At 36.4% G+C, this 22,864-nt stretch overlaps 1 protein-coding gene across 2 annotated transcripts in view; it reads right to left on the bottom strand.

Moving 5' to 3' along the window:
• Nucleotides 1-22,864, bottom strand: part of ChT (choline transporter) — a 449,444-nt gene that overhangs the window by 50,612 nt on the left and 375,968 nt on the right. For both annotated transcript variants that reach the window (XM_081726511.1, XM_081726513.1), the window contains one exon: nucleotides 20,903-21,006. In XM_081726511.1, coding sequence (XP_081582637.1) covers nucleotides 20,903-21,006 — 104 coding nt within the window. The remainder of the gene's footprint in view (nucleotides 1-20,902; nucleotides 21,007-22,864) is intronic.

Here is a 22,864-nt window from a genome sequence, read left to right as displayed (position 1 = left end):
TCGTTTCACATTATTTTTACATGTAAATCCTCCAAAATTCCATGCCTTGGGATATCTTAGATTGAAAGCAATAATCTACCACGTTTGGAAAAGATGCTGCAGACCATCCGGAACTACGCTGGAATATATTTTTATACACATGCATTAAACTATTTATAGCTGTTTGAGCTACACCTTCGATGTTGCCCCTTTAAAATTCAAAATTCAGTTGACAAGCTCGTTCATGCCTAAACATGACATTAAATGTCATTGCGAATGCGAATGGAATCTGATAGCCTGACGAACCCAAATTATATAAACAAATTTGACATTAATTTCAATCATATCAGACATTTTAGTTTTCATCCCTTTGCACCTTATACTAATATCGTCGTTTTGATTCCTTCTCCATTGTCAACCCCTTCTAACCAACTCAAAGTGCTAATGACAGCTAAACGTAGAAACTGAAATGGTATAGGTAGTGTCGACAATCAACTTAGGTTTTCCGAAAACTATGGATACCATACTAATATTAGCCGTTTTAGATTTTTTTAACGTCACTATTCCTCCCAATACTGAAGTCATAATAGGTTGAACTTGAACACAAATGGCACCAGACGTGATACTATTTATCTTGGTGATCCCGAAACTAAGGACTTTACACTAACATCAGTCGCTTTGAATCATTATATATGTATATGTTACTCCTCGCTTAGTAGATGTTTTACTGGACCTCACCCCTACTGGTAGTTGCACTCACACTAAAAGGTCATCAGAACTGCTCCCAATGAACTTGGGGACTCCAAAAGCTACGGATTTGACACTAACATTGGCCATCTTCAATTATTTTTACATATCAAAACTTTACACACCCCTTCAGGGTGCTAATGGGGGCTTAGCATCATGGCATCTGAAGTGCCACTCTCTATCTTAGCGACACCCAAAATTATGGATTCATCACTAATATCTGTCTTTTTCTCATCACTTTGATGTCAGCCCCTTCCATTCCACCTAGGAGGACTAAGGGGTATTATATAGCCACTAAATGGCATTACAACTGATGCCAATTAACTTAGTTACGCTGGAAACTTACGAATCGACCCTCATACCGGCCGATGTCGATATTGTTGCGTCCCTACATAACTACCATGGGTACTAATATGACCTTAATTGGAGTTAAGGGAAAAAGAAAATGAAACCGCTTACCTAATCAATCCACAAGCTATGGATTCGATACTAATATCTACCCTTTTCTTACATTTTTATATGTATCCCACTTCCCATAGCTAAGCCGAGACTACTCTTTTCCAGGCTGTAAAAAATATGGATAAAACTGCTCTAGACATATTAGAATTATGTTGGAACACACACACATGCATACAAGCATACACACATATCTACTTTCATACATATTGTAATATCTCACGTGGTATTGTATATAAACGATACTCTACGATTGTGTATACAAACACAGTTATGGTTTTGCGCGCCACGCCTACGTTTACTATAAGCAGCAAATCACAGAACAAATTCTCAAACTACGAAGCACATGACATCGGAGTAGCAACGCCACCGGCGCTAGGACGTCTTTATAATGAGATGCTACTGGCAGTTCTTTCCCAGTTCTGTGGTGTCTCTATTATTTACGTTCTTTCCTCTTCGCTTAGCCTGCTACGGGGCTCTGTTGGGGATTCTACCACAGTTGCTTAGCCTGCTACGGGGCTCTGTGACTACTAACCCCCTCACTGCTTGCCACGGTGTGTTGGGTATACATTCACCACTCTACTTAACCTGCCACAGGGCTCTGTAGAGATCCAGTCCACGGCCTCAAGATCAACGACTGCCTAATTTCTAACCCAGTAATTTAGAGGAGAATAACATTGTAATATTTTCTGTAAATACTGATATATAGTGATTTTTTATAATAAAACCTGGTAGTGAAAGGCGATTCCGGACCTTGTTTTATTCACCAGCTCTACCCATTAAAAATTTTACATGGAAGAGTTAGACCAACTCAGTTTTACTGAATAGTCCCCTGCCGGACGCTATTTTTATTAAGGAGAAGTGGTTTTTAAAATTCATAGGTATGAGGATTTTTTATACCATTGAACTTATACGTGACTATATTTTTAGTGTATGCCTTTTCCTTGTACAAGATCAGAAAAAGCGCGTTTCCGAAAGACGTTACAAACATGGCAGAACATAATCCCGCCCTTCTAATATCACTCACGTTACTAAGTACTCTCGACACGTCACAGAATATTCCGATTGGTTTTTCATGTTGTTCGAGCACCTCGCGCTATTGCACTCGTGGTATACCGAAAAGGAAAGGAACTTCTTCGCATTTATTTTCAGGACGTAGCTGTCGATTCTGTTACAACTGAAGGCACAAGCCAATTGGACACAGCTATGATCAGTTGAAAACTAAATTAACGGACATAAGTAGACCAAAACTACCAGCATATCGGTTGGAATTTGAAATTTTTCACATTCAACAAGCGACAATGAGCTTATTCATGTTTATTTTTAAGGAAGTTAAATGCCATTCGTCAGGTTATGCCTCAGACCACCAAGCAACAAAAATTAAACTATTTGTCTTTGGGTTTAAAGGAAAATTTCTACAGAAAATCGCGTTGGAAACTTTTGCAATAGTACAGGCTTTACAATCATATTTATACAATTTAGAAAAACTATATGACCTTATGAAAAAGAGAGATTTCGCTGAATCATCGCAAACAATTTATTCCTTATGATCAAAATTCATCAACTAATAGTTTCAATTGTTCGACAATGGCTAGCGCTTCCCCCACCTCTCACCAACAAGCGACTTATCCTTCATGCAGTCAAACAACAAATTGGCATCACTGTCAACACTCTGCACTAGCATTTCCGTTACTTTCCGCAGCCCCGGTACAGAGTGCTCCTTAAAATAAATTACCTCCAAATTCTTCCTCTCAAGTTAGCCCTTTCGACCCCTTGCGCTAAGCCCATCTACCATTATTAACGTCAATGAGTTATTTTAATTAAGCAAGCTTGCCATTCAGGTGACCTAGTTGTCTCTTTTAGTGGTTCAGAATGCAATGAGAATTTCCCAATTTAGACGTGGCGGCCGTAATAAACAAGAAACACTCAATACAAATAAAGTAATAACAATCATTGTAGTGCTGGAAAGAAAGGCAATCCTAAGAATAACAACAAAAGTAACAAAACACCCCGCCCGGAAACCGTTACAGTTTGTGATGCGTGTTATAAGCAGAGCCATTGTTCTAGTATATTTCCAAAACAACAACAAGGAAAACGTGGAGAAAAGTCACAGAATTTTTTTTCTCCAGAACATGTTTTGAGGGTCGTTAAAAAGGAACATGACGATCAACAAAAAAGTTGTACCCATTGGCTCTAACAGACACTGATATCGCTCTTCACTGTAGCTCCGTTGACTGATAGGAGAGAGTATAAAATTACATAGTGAGTAATATAAATTACTAGTCAATGTGATAGTCAATAGAGAAAAATATGGAATGATAATAGTCACAGGCAGCTCTTTCAGTCTATGGCCAAAATTAATGATTTCTCAGAATACGCAATTAATTCCTTTTACTACCAACCAATCTCCGACGAACTGAGAATTCCATTGTAAAATTTAGGTACATTTCCTTGTTGTGCTTGTAATGCTTTCGTAGATAAGAGAGGCTTAAATGGATTATCATGCAAGAGCAGCGCAGGTAGACAATCATGGCACTCAAGAGTGAACGATATCATTTTGAGAGCTATCATATCTGCAGGTGTCCAATCAGTACGAGAACCAAACGTATGTAATCGCTCAGACGGGAAAAGACTAGACGGAATGACTTGAGTACCTTGGAAAAAAGAGAAGGCTCTTGTTTGGGACTTCACCAGCACAGATACGTTCCCTCTAATCGTCATCACGCGCAAGTCTCGTAGGTGGGCGTAAGGAGACTGACAAAAGAAATAAGTATATTAATCTCCTTGATAAATATTAGTTTTTTCCAAGTGCCATCCAGGCAAGTGGTATTGGGGTCAAGAAGAAGCTAATTTTATCAATGAAATCGGCCATCGGTAGATAAACTATCTAAAGCATCCCTTATTCAACGGATGAGTATCATAGTTCAACGGGGAAACGTTCGTTACCCACCGGTAAAGAATTACAGGATATCTTTACCATAAAAGGAAGAATGTGATCGGTTTGGTTTCTGAGTACCAACGACGCTAAGATATTTTTATAGAAACTGAAAAATAACAAAGAAGAAACAATTAGAGATTTGTAACAATCAAAATTTTCTTAGGTTGGTTGAATATTCACGGATTACGAAGTGAAATTATTTCTAATTCTTAAAATATATTGATTTTCTTCAGCACACTTTCTGTTTACCTTGTTGTACAATTTACAGTATTATTCTCAAAACTATAGAAATTTAACCTCACGATATTACAATTATATTTCTTGATAATTGAACCGGAGTAATTAATAAATGGCGAAGAGATGAAACTCACATGAAATTCACATTGAAGGTAAGATGACACTTATTAAACATGTAATTGTTGAACTATATGTATAATATTCAATAAAATTGATTCTATAATGAGGTACATTGCTGTAATTAAATTCAAAATTGGTTCACCGGCTTTCTCACATTACTTTCGGATTTTGGAACGTGGAGATTATTTTACCTTTATTTGACAAGGATATTTTTAATCGCCTAAAAACTAAAATTGATTTACAAAGTAATGCATCGTCTGTATATAAGAAGCCACGGTCCCCTACATTTCCAACTGAAGTGAACGCAACGGAGGAACTACGGGCAAATGCAATAATTGTTTAAGACAACATACATAAGCTGATATATTTACCACATGTCAAATTACTATCCCAGCTAGGACGCATTTAGTTCTTCCTGTTAACATCAAATACCGGAATACGGGTTTCTCCACTTAAGAATTTCTTGGATAGGCAGGGACTGCAGACTTTACGAACTACATTACCAAAAGCAGTATTTACCAACCACATTACAGTAGGCTTTACAAACTACATTACCAAAAACAATCTCACATTACTTATATCTTATCCTTCTAATAGACCAATAACTTTAACAAAGAACAAGAATGCCTACCTGAGTTTTATATACAGAGTGATCAAAAAGTAGGTGAACATATTATAAAACAGAACAGGAAATACAGGAAAGATTGGAGAAAACTGCACTACTTTTCATTCTCAAACTTTTTAACAAAAACGCGGGTCTAACAGAAGAACAGAAAAATGATGTATACAACTTACTTCATACAGAGACGTCTTCTCGTATTCACTAGAAACATAGAATATTTTGGATGATACATTCATAACATACGTATTGATAAAGGTGCATCTTTTTGTCAGAGGTCCCCCTTGTTCCTCTGACGGTGAGACCACAAATAGATATAGAAATTAAACAACTATTAGAAGCCAACATCATCAAAGAAACCAGCGATACTTCATTCTCGTCGCCACTTTTGATAGTTCGAAAACCAAGTATGTCAGAGATCCGCTTCATTCTCAATTTACAAGTCTGTAATGAGTTCATAAAATACCTTAGCATCCCGTTTGAATCAACAACATACATTTTACATATCCTTAGGGGCAAGTCTTGTCTATCGAGTATTGATATAAAGCAAAACTATTTCCAACTATTTCCCCCATTACATCACTTTTGAAATTAATCATTCGAGAAACTCGTATCAATTTCAATGCTAAGTAATGGGTTACGTCATTCCTCACAAGAGCTAACAATAGCAGTACGCATGCTTCTGGAAGGTTTCCAACCTGGTACCACTGAATTTGCTGACAATCTCATTAAGGAAGTAAAAATTGGGAGCAATTATCAGACTTCGAACTACTTTTCAAGAGACTACGTAAACATGATTTTACAGCCAGCACTAACAAGACCTACCTATTGTACTGGGAGCTTAATGTCTTAGGTTTTAAAGTGAGCGGCAAAGAAATCAAATTTTCACCTAATTTGTCAATAAAATATGGAATTTTCAAAAACCAACCTCAAAGCGAGTCTTAAAAGGTTTTCTCGGAATCTGCGTTTCTTAGAGAACCCACATGAAAAATTTTAATGAGAAAGTGGAGCCGTTTCAAGCTCTTTGGAGAAAAATTCAAAATTCAAGTGGACATCAGAACATGATGAACTATTTGAGAAACTCAGACATTATTTAGGTCTATCCTTATTTCATTTTGACCCAGATCGGGAAATTCGCTTATACTCAGCTATGTCGTCTATATCGACTGGACGGATTTGACTTGCTATGATCTTGAACCTAAACAGAAACGTGTCGTCTCTTATTGGAGCCGCCGCTTTATTAAAACTCAAGGAAAGGCTTCAACCTGGCAGAAAGAATTACTGTTTATGCCCTAATATATGACATCAGAAATTTTCGATATTTTTACTAAATAGAAAATTCAAGCTATTATTGATGCTAAGTGCCTGACTTTTCTAAACACTCAGCCCACAGGGGGGAAAGATTCACTCGTTATAAAATATTTTAGCTGATTACAATGTTGAAATACACCATATTAAAAGTTCACAGCATCCTCTAGATAGTTTTAGAACAGAAACAGGACATACAACGTAACGCAGTACACGAAGGAGACATTTTTTCTGACACTGAGGGTCCTAAGTTTTTGCATCTCACTCACTAGAGTAGATTCTTCTAATTCTCATTTTCGGATACCAAAGCTGATTTAGTTAGTAAGGAACCAGGTAAAATGTCAGTGCTTCGTGCTACAAAATGTTTCTGTCTTAGAGATGAACTTTTATATAGGACGCTCAAACAGCCTCAATTGGGACTATTATATTTGCTTTGTATACCGAAATCTTTATTAAACAAATGGTTTGAAGTAATCCACAATAACCCGATGGGCTCCTACTTCGGATTCACCAAAACATATCGATCGCCATTGCGGAAATAATATTTTCCCAAAATGAAAGCATGTATAGCGTACAAAATACGAGGGTGCATTCTCTGACGGAAAGTTGAAAGCTACTAACCAAGTCATCTGGATAACTACTACATCACCCTTCTCCAGCTATTGCTACTTCGTGGCAGTACGAGTTGTAAGGGAAGATACCGTTCGGACAGGGACAGCTTAAACCTATATGTCGCTGACGATAGGTCAACATTGTTCTGCGTTACGAAGGTTATCGATAAAATTACAGGCGAATAAATCGAGCAATTTTAATACAGAAAATCATTCTTAGATATGGAGCATTTCCATATTTTTATATTGACAGGCACCCAGTCAACAGCGCCAAAATACTACAGAATTTATCAAAGCCCTACTTTATGTTCTGCTCCACGTACGACCATAAAATTGTGGGCGTACTGGAAACATTCCACAAGATTATTCCAAATTATCTTAATTTTTTGTTCAAGAAAATCAAAAGGAATAGCCGAAGTTGATTCCGTACATAACTTTTGCGATTAATACTTTCATACAGGCTGCAACCAAGTATTCGAGATTTTCCTTTTAGAGAGTGGAACTAAAAATTCTTTCTGATATTGCAATTGCCTCGACTCCAACATTATGTATAGATCGAGAACACTTAAATAGAATTAGAGGAATTGTGGAAGATAATTTAGCTGCAAGCTATGAGAAACCAAAGAAATATTACGATGCCACACATAATCCAACTAGCTTTAAAAGGAGAGAAAGTCCTTGTTTTTACCCAAATCGTCAGAGTGATATACCAGATTCATTTTCTCCCAAATACATCAGTCCAGTTTCTATACTTGAAAGGATCAATCCTAATCTTTATACAATTAAATCCCCGGGTCTTATCGTCATCAAATACAACAAATTTCAGTGGACAGGCGAAACTTAATGAAGAGAGCTTTGGCGAGAACTAACATAAAGATAATTAGCTTCTTTTGAGTGTACGAGCGAAGAGAAACGAAAAAAACTCATAGGAAAAAGAGTGCAATTTAAAACGCGTAAATGGACTAAACATTACCTCTACAAACGGCTTCATTTTTCATAATATTTACCAAAAAATAAACCCGAAGGATACGCGATGGGGTCTGAAATATATTCCTAATTTTTTAAATACTTCTTTTTTTTTCAATTAGCAGCTTGAAAGAGAAAAATATGATTAAAAATAAACACATCTAAGTTATTTAACTCTATTGATTACGAACCTAATATAGCATAGAACATTTTAATAATTAGCACTTTTTACCCTAAAACAGAAGGTATCTACCACACGAACGAAGAAACACGGAGGCACGCTCAGTTGGATAAATTGTTTCTCGCTTCAGTCAAAGAACTTACTATTCTGGTTATTTACAAAAAGTTGATTCATTACTCCTCACTGAATGAAAGAATGCTGATATTGCACCTTCGTATTTAAAAGGCAAGTGATCTATAGAAAGACAGGTAACCTATACTTCATTTCCTCGATTATTTTTTTCTTCCGCTATGGATTACACATTGTCCCCGACATTGTGCAACATAAACATTATTCAGGATGTTCCAAAAGTCAGGATATCAGTTACATTAGACAGGAAGTCAGAAATTCAAGTTCATCATTATCATCATAATTGGGATTTAAAAATTACTCTTTTATTTAAATATATGTGTTTAGTGCAAATGTTTTAGAAACATTACACCATATACAGGGCGACCAAGAAATCACGCCGTCCGCATCACGAATTTGATAGTATGAATCATCTTTATATGAAGCATATGAATCATTTTCATGATGAACCACCTTTATGAATCATCTAATATGAATGACCTTTTTAGTATAAATCGCTCCAGTGATAATTACAATTTTTTCCTACTTGCTATTCTCTTTATCTTATGCATACTATGTCACAGTCTTCACTCGACACCAAGAACACCTAAAAGATTCCGCCTTGATATATCACCGCCAATTCTATTGCACACTACCAATAACAATATTATTCCTGACGAACAATCTGCTACACAGACTTCAACACATCTCACCGTTAGTGAGCTATATACATATATCAACAAACGAACGCCAAAGCTTAACCCCTTAACGCATGTCGTGCCATATATGGCACATATCCTTTTTTCACTTTCTCTTTTTTGTGATTTATCAAAGGCATCAAATGACTGTTTTGTCTGCTGTGTGAAATATTGACGTGTATGAATAAGAGATTTTGGTGTCGTCTGGCATGTTCTTTGTGAGTTGTAAGTGTGCCATATATGGCACTTACTTATTTCTCGTCGTAATTAAGTGAAAAATCTAAATTTCAAGTTTTAATTCATTTTTCAAGTTCCCATATGAGGATTTCCAATACTACTTTTTTTTCGATAAAAGAAAAAAATCATGCAGAAAGGGGTTAAAATAGCCCTTCCTCTAGAGAAATGAAGTGATACTCTTAATTTAACATTCACTATCAAGCTAGCGTTAAATGAAAAACTATTTAATGTTTCTTCCACTACCCTTCTAGTGCTTCGACATTGATATTTTTTTATGTGCCTATAGTGCTTTCAATACTTTCAGGGCTTTTTGTGACTTTTTGCATGGTTCCTGAGTGTCGCTACCCCACAAAAAGTAAAAATAACCTGCGGCTTATTTTTTAAACAAGCCAGGGGATGTAATATCAAACGTGGTATTGTATACAAACAATACTCTACGCTTGTGTTTACAAACACCATCATATGGTTTTACGACAGTATACTACTCACCACCTGGATTTAATATAGGCAGCAGGTGACAGAACAATGACTCCTTCTACGAAGCACATGATGACATCGGAGCAGCAGTAGCACTGCCGCCAGGACGCCTATATAATGGGGCGCAATCGACAGTTTTCCCCAGTTCTTTGCTGTCCCTCCTACTTTTCACGTCCTTTTCTCCAGGCTTAGCCCGCTATATGGCTCTGTTGGGAATCTTACTACAGTTGCTTAGCCTGTCTCGGGTCTCTGTGACTACTAACCTCCTCACTTCTTGCCACGGAGCATTGGAGATACTTTACTCTACTTAGCATGCCACGGGGCTCTGTAGAAATCCTGTCTACGTCCTCATGATCAAGGATTATCTAATTTCTAACACAATAATTTAGAGGAGAATAACATTCTAGTATTTTCTGTAAACACTTATATAAAGTGAAGTTTTAAAATAAAAGCAGGTAATGGAAGTCGATTTCGGACCTTCTTTTATTCACCAGGTCTACCAATCAGAAACTTTTACCATATAAATGCAGATAAGATAGCGGGAGAGAGAGAGAGTGACCAAGGCACTACCATTTCCATATTACAAAAGTATATCAGAGTATTGAACTGGAACCCTATGTAAAGAATTTCCGTTGTGGCATGCTTCATAAGGTCAATTCCAGTCTCTTCACGTACGTAACCATTGGACTCCAGGAATTTCTTGTGAGCCTTTTGGGGCTAGTGAGTTGTTTGTCTTGAACCACGACCCGGCTTTGGATATTGTCTGTTTATATACTCTCTCTTTATGCCTCCCAATATATTTCAAGAACGTAAATGACATGCTGTAGTGAGAAAGTTGGGGAGTAACCTCTATATGACAAATAGCTGCAAATAAACACACTACAAAATTTATTCATTGCCATTACACGATTTTCTTTGTATTCACATTTATAACAGCGACGTTCTGTGAACACCTACCTCCGGTGTTATATTTTAAACATAATAATTACTTATATTCTCCAATAATTAAATGAATTAACACCGATAATTAAATTATTAACACCAATAATTAAATTATAACTTATCTATTTTAATGTATTTATTTTATATAATTTTTCATGCATTGCGGAAAATAAAATTTCATACAATAAAGAATTAACCTAAATGGAAATCGAACTCACGACCTTACGATTTAAACCCAAACGGTTTACCACTGAGTTAAAATAACCACTCTAGCTGCTTGTAAGGAATTATAACTTCCTTTTCCAGACAGAGACATTGACATCCATTGCAAACGCTATTCTTGTTCTACTTTGACTTTTATTTAAGTACGCAGGCAAGTATTATCTTCGATGTCTTTTCTTTAATTCTTCTTTTACGTATGGAAAGCAAAATGTCAAACACGCATGTGCTAGGATGAATACATGGTTTCGAAATAGTGTATTATCAAGTATTTCTATCCATGTTTTTTCTACAGTTACTAACAACTTTTATATCTAAAAGAAGAAAAACACATTTGTACAATTTTTCCCGATTGCAAAGATTGGCTTGGCTGTTCGAATGTGGTTTACATTTTTTCGAAGGTACCCGAAGTTGCGCTTAGAAAACTTTTGCTTCAAAACAGCAATACATAATGCCTTCAAGCTTTTTGGAACAAGATGTATCTTACGTCAGTATTTTATTTACTTTTGCAGGCTAACAACTGCAGTAGAAAAATGTTTCCTAACTTAATAAAATATTCTATGAGTGGCTACTATGGAGGTAAATTAATATTCAATGAATGCATATGTCGGGGGATAGTTAACGCAATCAAAACAAAAATATTGCTATTAAGGATTTAGTTATCCAAAACTAATTTGTATTTTTACCATATATGTCTGTGCATCCTTCAAGGTTAAAGAAATGTCGAAAATTACTTGGACAATGCTCACCAAATTTGGTCAGATTCTAGAGCAGTGGTCGCAAAATTATGAAGATTGTTATCTACCGTACCGTTTTTAAATCCAACTGTGAGCTACCAACCGAAAGAACTTCCAACTTTAAAAAAACATCTTAACATTTGTTTATTGCCTATAAACTTAGATTTTTAGTAAATATGAAATCAAACTATCACACCTATTGTAGAAAATATGAAATCAAACATAACTTGCAAAACCCGCGCGTATTTTTAAAATCCTTTCCTGAAACAAGAATTACAGGACCATCACAACATTGAACAAATATGACAAGAGCGATTATCTTTTTTTATATCAAGTTATTTCTACAAATGTGTACCATCTTCTCTCGACATTCCAAGACATAATTATTTTCTATTCTTAAGTCTCCATTATGAATCTACTGATTTCTCTAAGAAACGCAATAACAAATAATTAATTTTAACAGTTATAAATTTAAAAACTCTATAGCTGAGAATATTTTGTTGGAAATAACTAGCATCCATACCTGAATTAAATTACTACAGCGTCACTAGTTCCACAGTAAATTATTGATATAGAATTAAAATTACTCAGTTTTTAAAATACATTGTATCCAAGTGTAATATTTTTCCTCTTTGAGAAAACGAGGTTGAAGATAGAAATCTTTTTGAGAACTAAATATGAACAAAATATCTCTAAAAGTATTACGTAATGTACTGAAATCTGCTTCTCTATAAGACAGTCTATTATTGACGTTCTGAAAAAGCACTAAAATTCTCTCTTCATCACGAACTGTAACTGAGGTATTACTTTTTCATTTGTTTGTTGATCATATGTACCTTTCGGTAGCATTTTCGATATGGCGAAGGAGTTCAGGTGAGATTTCAGGATATTTAATTGTACATATTTTAGAATATAATATTCATTTCCTAGGGCAATTTTCACTTTGTTACTAGTTTGTTTCTTTTTCACTGATACCTAAGCTTCCTTTATTGCACTGAACTTCGTACAAAATATTATTGAAACCGTTTTCTGTAATTTGCTTATTAAGCATAAAATGTTCCTACGACAGAAACTCATATTCATCTCTGACTTATTGATTATTGGTGACAATGTACATGTTGGACAATGTTAAGAAACAGAACTTAAGATACTGGTCGAGTTGAGTTGAGTTGATTTTAGTTTAGCGTCCCGTTCAGCAGTGAGGCTATATGAGACATGGACCTACTGATTAACGTAGAATCCGAACCACATGACCTCCCGCCGGGAATCGAACCCGGGTCTCCAACGCCAAAGGCGCGTACGCTAACCGCTTAGCCACGACGGAGGATGTTGATCGAATAGTAATTCGCAATACTTTTACGCATCCATGGGGTTCCACACTAGATGATGATGTGATATGATCTGACGTGAAAAGAGCTCATGCTGTAGGTTCATTTTCACAACGTCGATGGGTTATTGGAGCATCTTTGAGAATGATATTTTGATATCACTGCTATTACAGGAAAATCGATAGGTTTTTGCAACATGATATCAGCGAATACCATAACGGTGCAAGTTAGGGTGGGTATGCGGTGGAAGTTAGGGATGTTTAGCAATTCAACATGCTTTCAAAGTTAGAATCTACTTTCTGTTACAGGTTTTACTTCACTATAAACTCAGAATACAACTAACAATCGACGGGAATGGGAACATATTGCATGGTTCTTGCCGTGCAATTAATCTCTTTTGTTTAGGATAGAACAAAAGATCAATCGCAACTTTGCCATAGAGTTAAAGCGTAAATAACAGCGCAATTAAACCTTTAAGAAAATTTGTTAAAATTTCTTAAACATCTGTCCAAAATACCAGATGGAGAACGTAATTTCCTCTAGTCCTCATATATTTTCCCTCAGCCCTATTGCTCATTTATATGGTTGCTTTAGATATACTTTATAGATTTTGACACTTAGTAAGGTACTACCAATCTTTCGACAAACCTGTGTACTATTTTTATTCTACCTGTCTCCAGTGTGTTTTACACAGTTCAAATCAACATAATCTTAAGTGCACCTGCATCAGAGCTATCTTAACTCCTACGAAGAAAATTAATCTAATATATATATATACCACGGACGATACTTCACACTTTCTTTAATTTCAGTTTCTATTCCACGTGACAATAGTTAGAACTCCTCATCGGATATTTCAAAAACTTCTTCACGGTGTGATGGTCCTCATGGATAGGTTCTTCTTTCTAAGTGTATTCTTCATAAGAACAATTCGTCGATTACTGCAAATCTGTAATATTTTATTTCGAGGTACCTTAATTTGCTGCTCTTGTTCCTCAGCAGCAAACAATCTAACGTATAAAGTCCATCTTCTGATAAAAGTTTCTTGTCATGCCCACTAGTCCAGTAAAGATAGCATTGAGAAAGGACCAAATTAGTAACAAGCTGAAAATTGGTATGGAAGAAGGGGGATGTGTCAGGAATAACATACTAAAAGTTCCCTAACATCCCCCTGTAGCTTTTCCCGCAATTTTGAAAAATGTCCGCCATCTGTAGACGACTACACGGAATTTATCGTTAATCGTTACCCCTTATGTTTATTTCTATAGCCACCGTTCTAATTATCAAAAAGCCATGAATCATATATGGTTGGAAACCTTGAAAGACAGAAAATCTAAGTAAATAATATATATGGCCATCCTGCTAAATTTCTAGAAGAAGAGGAAGAAGATAACAGCTTTTTTATTTAAAAAGGTATATTTTCAGAAATCATGAGAAGTTTGCAACACTGACAGTTATTGCACACCAACGAAACAACACCAACAGATGTCCTTGATATTTATCTCAATCATAGCCAACAATGACAAATCGGTGCAACACAACCCGAGAAAAAAATAACCAATGTTACTTTCAGACCTCTTTGTACAAAAGTGCAATAAGGTGACATACACTTTCACGGTTCTAGTCACCTTTTATCACATAGGACCAAGAGTTATATATCATTGGAAATCTTAAGAAACGTAAATTCGAACGAGGTAACACTCAGTGGCGTGACTAAAGGCTTGGAGGCCCCATCGCAGACAGCGAGGAATGTGGCCCCGTCTCTACATCCCACTTCACGATTTGAGGCTCCTTGATATCTTGGGAATCCGCACTGCGGGGTCTGCGGGGCAGTTATTTACGCCCCTGGTAACACTTATACCATTCAAGCCCAATTTGTGGATGAAGCGCCAAACCCCAAATTTCGGGATAAAACGTGATTTTCGCATAAATTCTTTAAAACTTGCAACACTGACAATTATCGTATGTTAACAAAACTCATCCACCATTTTCACTATCATCATTAGTAATTTACATTTAAAATGGCCAACGTTTTTCCCAATGGAATAAGCTTTTATGATATATAGTTTTACATCACTTAAATATAGCACAAAAATTATTCATTGACAGCATTAGAAGAAAGCACCTACTAGTAGCCTTTTTATAGGAAAGTCGTAATTCAGACACTTAAAATCACTCTGAACTAGTATAGTCAGATGAGTGTGTTTTTTAAAAATTTTTAGTTTATAACTAGAAAACAATTTTCCTTCTAGTATTCTTCAAATCAACTTAATATTTACATTAGACGTTAGTATGCACTTTAAGAACATTTTTGTAGCTTGTCCATTCGGACTTTATTTATTAGAAATCAATGAGGTTATCGTTATCTCGTTCATCTCTATGATCTTCATAATTTGGTTTTGCATTCATACATCTGTTCCTTGGTTATTCTTGCTGGTACGAGAATACCTCCTAATGTTGTCCACTCATATTCAGTCGCTTGCGTATCATTGAGCAATACCTGACCTCAAAAAACGTACACTGTCAAAGAGTGAGTGCAATGGTAAAGGTAATGGCCTTTCGGATTTAATCATTGAAGACATAAGATATCTTCGTGTTGAATATCAAAACTGAAATCCACCTTCTGTACGATGTAACATGGATGATTCTCAAGTGGTTGAAGACACCAAAACTTATCCAAATTGGAATGGATTTATGCAGCCATTATTTAAGAACCATAGTACCAAACATATTAAGTAGTAATTCAACCTTTCACCAATCTTCAGCTAATAAGCATGGATGATGTATACTCGGCGCTTATGTTTGCCAGCAAAGAATGTGCAGGAAATAAGCAAAAAAGCGTGCTTAGTCACGTGGGATCAACCTTTGTACTCTAAAGTATATGGCATTGTAGCAGCATGTAGAAATTCTGGTGAATTATCGTCAGTGGTTGTTAGACTTGGGGGTTTTCCACACTATAATGTCATTTATGGAAACAGTTGCATATATAATGAAAAGTAGTGGCATTGAAGAACTTTGGTCTTGTGTGTATGCTAGTAACTTCATGCCATAGATGAAGTCAGGCCATTGTTATTGCTCGTGCTTTGCGAGCTCATTTTTTAAACACAGTTAGCAATTGTAATATATACTGTACATTTAATGAATGAGACGCCACTGAGGAATTTGTGCGACAATTGCGAGATGTTTGTATTCCTCTGATGCCTGAAGAAGATATCGATACTGATGTAGTTGTTCAACATTCAAACATAGTCAATCAAGATTGCAAGTGACCTGAAGTTATTCATTGACGGTGCTGCAGAAACAAGCCGTATCTCTAAGTTATTCGCTTTATATTTTCAGCTTGTAGAAATTATGCGTCTTTTAATTCGAAAGAACTGGAGACTTGAATCTTCATCTTCACTGCATGTGAGAAAAGTTACCATACTTCTATGCAGCTGGGCATCTCTTGTATGCCAAATACGCACATCTGTACTTACAAGAAATGTTGCGGTTGGAGGATGAGATGCATCTTCGTGAGTTCCAACTATTTACAGGAGAAGGTTACTTCACTATTCGTAGAAAAGATATATTTTGGAGTGGTACATGGTCTGACATGACGATTGGGCAGGTTTTAGCGAGAGCAATGAAGAGCAGCCGTGGACTGACCCATGGGAGACGCATGACTGAAAAGATAATATCTAAGTGTGTGTCAAGTATGCCAGCAGCGTGCCACTTACGAGAATCTCTTAAAAATTTTTAAACAAAGATAGGTATGAACTTAACACTGGTCGGCATGTGGACCTGTACCAAAGCAGTCAATCCGCGATATATTACATCTAAAGAAATTCTTGCTTTGGTTTTGCCAGCATTCTCCATTCCCTTCATATCCGGAGCTCGAGTCCCTGAGCACTGACATGGTAGGTAATGAAATGGTGTACTGATAAATCTAAGGAAATCGGATTGGCTGCTATGGAAGGAATGTTTGGACAGACTTTTGGAAATGTGAAACTTAAACAAAAAGATAAAGTCATCCCACTATCCGTAATGCACAATGTAATACGTATCCGTGATGAGCTACTGGTTGTAAACACCATACCTCAACTGAATCATATGAGTAGAAGTCCGAAAAAGACTCCTGCAGTTTTTGCTTACGAGCTTGCACCCTATTCACTTTCTGTCTTCTCAGAAATGTCCATGAGAAAAACGAAAAGTCCGCTTTGTACTACATGTTTGAATTTCGGTCAAATTTTAAAACTCAAATTGAATACACTGTGTACATTATAGATGGAGGCTGGCTTCTACATCATGTTGTTTGGCCGCGACATGGAACATACCTTGACGTGCACAACTCGTATGTGTCCTATGTACTCAGAAACTCAGGAACGAAAGCAACAATTATTTTTTATGGGTATTGCACTGAAAACTGTACAAAAGCCGCTGAGCAGGAGTAACGTGAGTCAAGGGACACATACGAGCTCAGCTTTGGTGTTATTCACAAATGAAACCACGTTATTAACAACAACAACAAAAAAGATAAATTCTTAGATAATTTCAAAACTAGGGATTGTTTCGCCCGTGAATTGATGGTTCATTTCACACAAGCTGGAATTCAAACCCAGCAAGCAAGAAGTGATGCTGACGCACTTATAGCTAAAAGTGCTGTAGCCAAGTCTTTAAATCCTTGTAGGCACGTCGTAGTAAATCGCGAGGATGTTGACATTTTAATCATTAGCTTGAACAAGGTAATAAAAAGTACGATATCACATTTCGAAAACTTGGACATGGAAAACGCATGAGTAAAGAATTTAGTACTAAGAGGTTGTAGGATATACAGACAAATATACTAACTGTTTTGCTCACTTACCATGCTTTAACTGGATGCGACACATCATGTAGTTTTCATCGACAGGGAAAGAAAAAGCCATTGCGATTACTTCAAAAACGGGAAGATTTATGTCGATGAGTTGAAGTTTTGAACAATGATAATTCTAGTTAGTGTACAATCTATGAAGCTGGCACATCATTTCTCCTAACACACTACGATTCTCCAGCAATACTGGATGAATTCCAGTATCATTCATACACCCTTGCACTAAGTCGCTCCCCATTCAGAACGAAATACAATTGGCAAAATTGCCACCCGTCAGTAATGCTACAAAACACCATATCATCAGGTTCACTTGTAACGTGGAAATGATTTGCGAGCGACTGAATATGGATGGACAATATTAGGAGGTATTCTCGTACCGGCAAAAACGACCAAGGAACCCGCTCCGTGTAATATCCTGTAAGTGTAAAAAGTGCTGTTAAAGTATGTACGGTTGTCGAAAAGCAGGAATTGTGTGCTCTAATTAGAGGTATGTCAGTGTTGAGGAATTGGGTGTATGAATGCAAAAACAAATTATGAAGACCATAGAGATGAACGAGATAACGATAACCTCATTGATTTCTAATAAATAAAGTCCGAATGGACTAGTTACAAAAATGTTCTTAAAGTGCATACTAACGTCTAATGTAAATATTAAGTTGATTTGAAGAATACTAGGAGAAAAATTGTTTTCAAGTTATAAACTAAAAAAATTTAAAAAAAACTCATCTGACTATACTAGTTGAGAGTGATTTTAAGTGTGTGAATTACGACTTTCCTATAAAAAGGAGGCTACTAGTAGGTGCTTTTTTTTCTAATGCTGTCAATAAATAATTTTTGTGCTATATTTAAGTGATGTAAAAATATGTATCATAAAAGCTTATTACATTGGGAAAAACGTTGGCTATTTTAAAAGTAAATTGCTAATGATGATAGTGAAAATGGTGGCTGAGTTTTGTTAACATACGATAATTGTCAGTGTCGCAAGTTTTAAAGAATTTATGCGAAAATCACGTTTTGTCCCGAAATTTGGGGTTTGGCGCTTCATCCACAAATTGGGCTTGAATGGTATAAGTGTTACCAGGGGCGTAAATAACTGCCCCGCAGACCCCGCAGTGCGGATTCCCAAGATATCAGGGAGCCTCAAATCGTGAAGTGGGATGTAGAGACGGGGCCACATTCCTCGCTGTCTGCGATGGGGCCTCCAAGCCTTTAGTCACGCCACTGAGTGTTACCTCGTTCGAATTTACGTTTCTTAAGATTTCCAATGATATATAACTCTTGATCCTATGTGATAAAAGGTGACTAGAACCGTGAAAGTGTATGTCACCTTATTGCACTTTTGTACAAAGAGGTCTGAAAGTAACATTGGTTATTTTTTTCTCGGGTTGTGTAGCACCGATTTGTGTCATTGTTGGCTATGATTGAGATAAATATCAAGGACATCTGTTGGTGTTGTTTCGTTGGTGTGCAATAACTGTCAGTGTTGCAAACTTCTCATGATTTCTGAAAATATATCTTTTTAAATAAAAAAGCTGTTATCTTCTTCCTCTTCTTCTAGAAATTTAGCACGATGGTCATATATATTATTTACTTAGATTTTCTGTCTTTCAAGGTTTCCAACCATATATGATTCATGGCTTTTTGATAATTAGAACGGCGGCTAGAGAAATAAACTAAAGGGGTGACGATTTCGATAAATTCCTTGTCGTCGTCTAAAGATGGCGGACATTTGTCAAAATTGCGGGAAAAGCTACAGTGGAATTTTAGGGGACTTTTAGTATGTTATTCCTGACACATCCCTCTTCTTCCATACCAATTTTCAGCTTATTACTGATTTGTTCCCTTCTTGGCAGAAAAATGGGCTATCTTTACTGGACTATATGGATCGACTGCTGTACGCATCTTGTCCATAATTCCTCAGCTATTACACAGTTATGTACTCGAGCACTAAGCACACCTTCAAAGTTTGTCTGTACATGTTCAATACATTGTAAGTATGTAACCCCGATCTCTTGTCCAGGGAGTGCGATACTTCACTGCATGACCACTCTGTAGGCCTTCGTGCTTATCTGGTACCCTAACGGTCGAGGCGGCTTTGCTAGCGAGTGAAGACGTACTACGTTCTCCAGGCATGGCATCCGAGCGTTATAAGGTAAGCTCACCTCCTGCTATTAGAAGTACCATCTACTGAATCCCACGGTTCTACCACAGCAGACAGAGTCGAACTCGTATCTGGAAGCCTCAAGAAACCTCAGAATCATTCGCATTTCTACCTACCTCTGTAGTTCAGTGGCAACCTTCCGAGCAGAGCTGCCACGAACACATCGTATCATACAAGATTCGATGGTAAGTGTTGTTTCACTATCCCTAATGAGATCGGATTTCTTTTCTCCCCTGAGTTCAGTATCAGTTACACAGATACCTTAAATTTGCACTTTTCTTTAGTCTTTTGGTTTTCACAGGAAGTAGACTGCCTTCACTTACCCGTAGGATCGTCCAAACAATACCGGATTACCCCTCCGTAACATGTTGATATATTGAGAGAATTGAATTGGTTGTGAGTTTAACGTTCCTTTCAGCAGTGAGGCTATGAGAAACGGGACTTACTGATTAAAGTGGAATCCGAACCACATGAGCTCCGACCTGGAATCGAACCCGGGCCTCCCACGCCAAAGGCGCGTATGCTAACCGCTTAGCCACGAATGAGCTCATTGATATATTGAGTATCTCTTTCCGGAATCAATACTACATGTAGGCCACTATTTGGGACGGATCGTGACTTCTGTTCTCTCGCTGTAGTGCTTACTTTCCTATACACTTATATTTCAATATCTATTTAGAAGAGTTCTAAAATCACAATACCATCCGGGGTGTGTCGTGATCCGGATTTCCAAACCCGCTTTACTCTGGGAACTTGCCTATCTAAAGTGAAGATTTATTGGATATTTTCTTTATTCATGTCAGTAATTAGAGGTGACTACTGTCTAATAATAACGCTGCCAAATGTGGAAACACGATAGAATGCGAATAGCTCCTTATTTATTTTTCTTGTTTAATACTAATTGTACACTTGTAAGAAATTAAAAAATACTATTTTAACTTAATTTGAGTAACATAAAATATACAACTTGTGAAGAATACCTACCACAATCCATAAATGGAAGGTATTGTAAGAGCCATAACAGTAGAAAGTCCTCCAACAATAAAAATAGAAACTCTCATTACCCATATTATTTCCATCTCTGAAGCCTGAAAAAACACAAGAGAAGCTAGTGAGAACATTTTAATAAATGACTTAATGTATGGCATTTCACGTGATTTGAACAATTCATTAGATCCTATGAGACAATAAACGATTATTGGAGATGTCCTATACACCTTTTATTAGTGTACTCTTAGAATGATGTTATCACAGATATTCTTTTTAGATTTATATGGTCCAGTCTTTCATGGAACACTGTCTTTCTTACTCCAGATAATATTGCTTTCTAGTTTTAACAAACGATTATGCACAAAGGCTCAGAAAGACGGCGATCATGAGAGGGAAGCTAATCGTGGAATGAAGAACGTAGGTGTAAACAGCAAAATTCACGCGCAGAATGTTTATCGACCACAAACTCAACACACGTAACGACCGTAGGATCAAAAAAGGTTGGTAGCATTGTTTTTCTCAACCAACAAAACCTGTCATTTTCAAACTATAGCTGAAATTTGACATTTATTAAGAAGTTCTGTAGGGTTCGAACGACATTAACTGTTAATTAGCACAATATAGCTTCCGTTTACCTTCAGACCGTACTGGTTGTACTGTGCGTGTATTTACACTTTATACAATAATTTTACTCCGACTATAGATGCGCAAATCTCTTTAATTAGCATATTTTCAAAATTGCTTTCCAACTTACTATGGTACCAGTTGTATGATACTTTGTGTTACAATTTGGAATTTTACGTATATATTTATTACACTTACGAATATTTAAAAATTCACAATTCCCTCTTCGAATTGCATATATATATATATATATATATATATATATATATATATATATATATATATATATATATATATATATATATATATATATATATATATATATATAAATTTTATTTCCGAATTTCTTTAAACGAGCCCCCTTAAATGGTTCCATGTGGGACTTAATTAAGCCAGGAGAAAAATTAGCTCCATTGAATAATATTAAATGGTGGTGCCTCAAGCGACCTAAAGTTTTGAATCCGTTTACAGTACATAGTATATGGGAAAAATCTGGGATAAACTCTTGCAGTTTAGAAACGCCTGAACGGAACGCGATGATACCCTAGATCAGCGTTTCCCAACCTTTTTCAACTTGCGGCACACTACGGGTGTAACTTGAATTCTCGCGGCACACTCATAGATATTATTATTATTTGCAAATATGAAATACCATGGTATTTTTTTTTCTGTGATTACTGATCTTCTCCTCCACAGAGATGAAAGCTCGATTACTGGTTTTCCCCTATGCTAATTCATTGTGCTTATTTTTTTATTCTAATTTTAAAATAGAAAACAATTGCAATGAAATAAAGAACTCAGATTTTTAAAACGTTTTTTTTTTTCGAAAACTGTATCCAACCTTTCACTAAGAACGAAGATCACTAAATAACGAACGAACAAACAAACAAATGTCTTGTACTTTTAACTTTGTTGTTTAAACCAAAACCGGTGCATATCATTGCAATCACACAGCTTGCGATTCGTCGGTCAAAACACAACTGTTGAACAAAGTGTTCTTCTGCCATTCACGTGCCAAAGTGTGTTCTACGAACGTTCACTTGACGCGTACCATACAAGTGCTTCTATTTCTCGGTGTTAGTATCACTCTCAATTGAAGCATAACATAGCACTAAACGTGGAAATGTGTACGAGCCGAAATACTGTCTGCTACACAGTAACAGATGTAGAATAATATATTACAATTACAGTAATTTTTTCCATGGTAGAAATTCATAGTAATGTGAAATACTAAAATGTACGTTTTTTCCCTATGTCTTGCAATTTGGTTGCTATAGAATCAATAATTTTGTTTCGATTTCCTCGCGGCACACCAGCGGTCCATTCGCGGCA

The sequence above is a fragment of the Thermobia domestica genome, chromosome 1 (genome assembly GCF_964235325.1).
Source record: "Thermobia domestica chromosome 1, izTheDome1.hap1.1, whole genome shotgun sequence".
Taxonomy (NCBI): domain Eukaryota; kingdom Metazoa; phylum Arthropoda; class Insecta; order Zygentoma; family Lepismatidae; genus Thermobia; species Thermobia domestica.
Note: the sequence above shows the minus strand (reverse complement) of the source record. Positions and strands in the feature narration are given on the sequence as shown.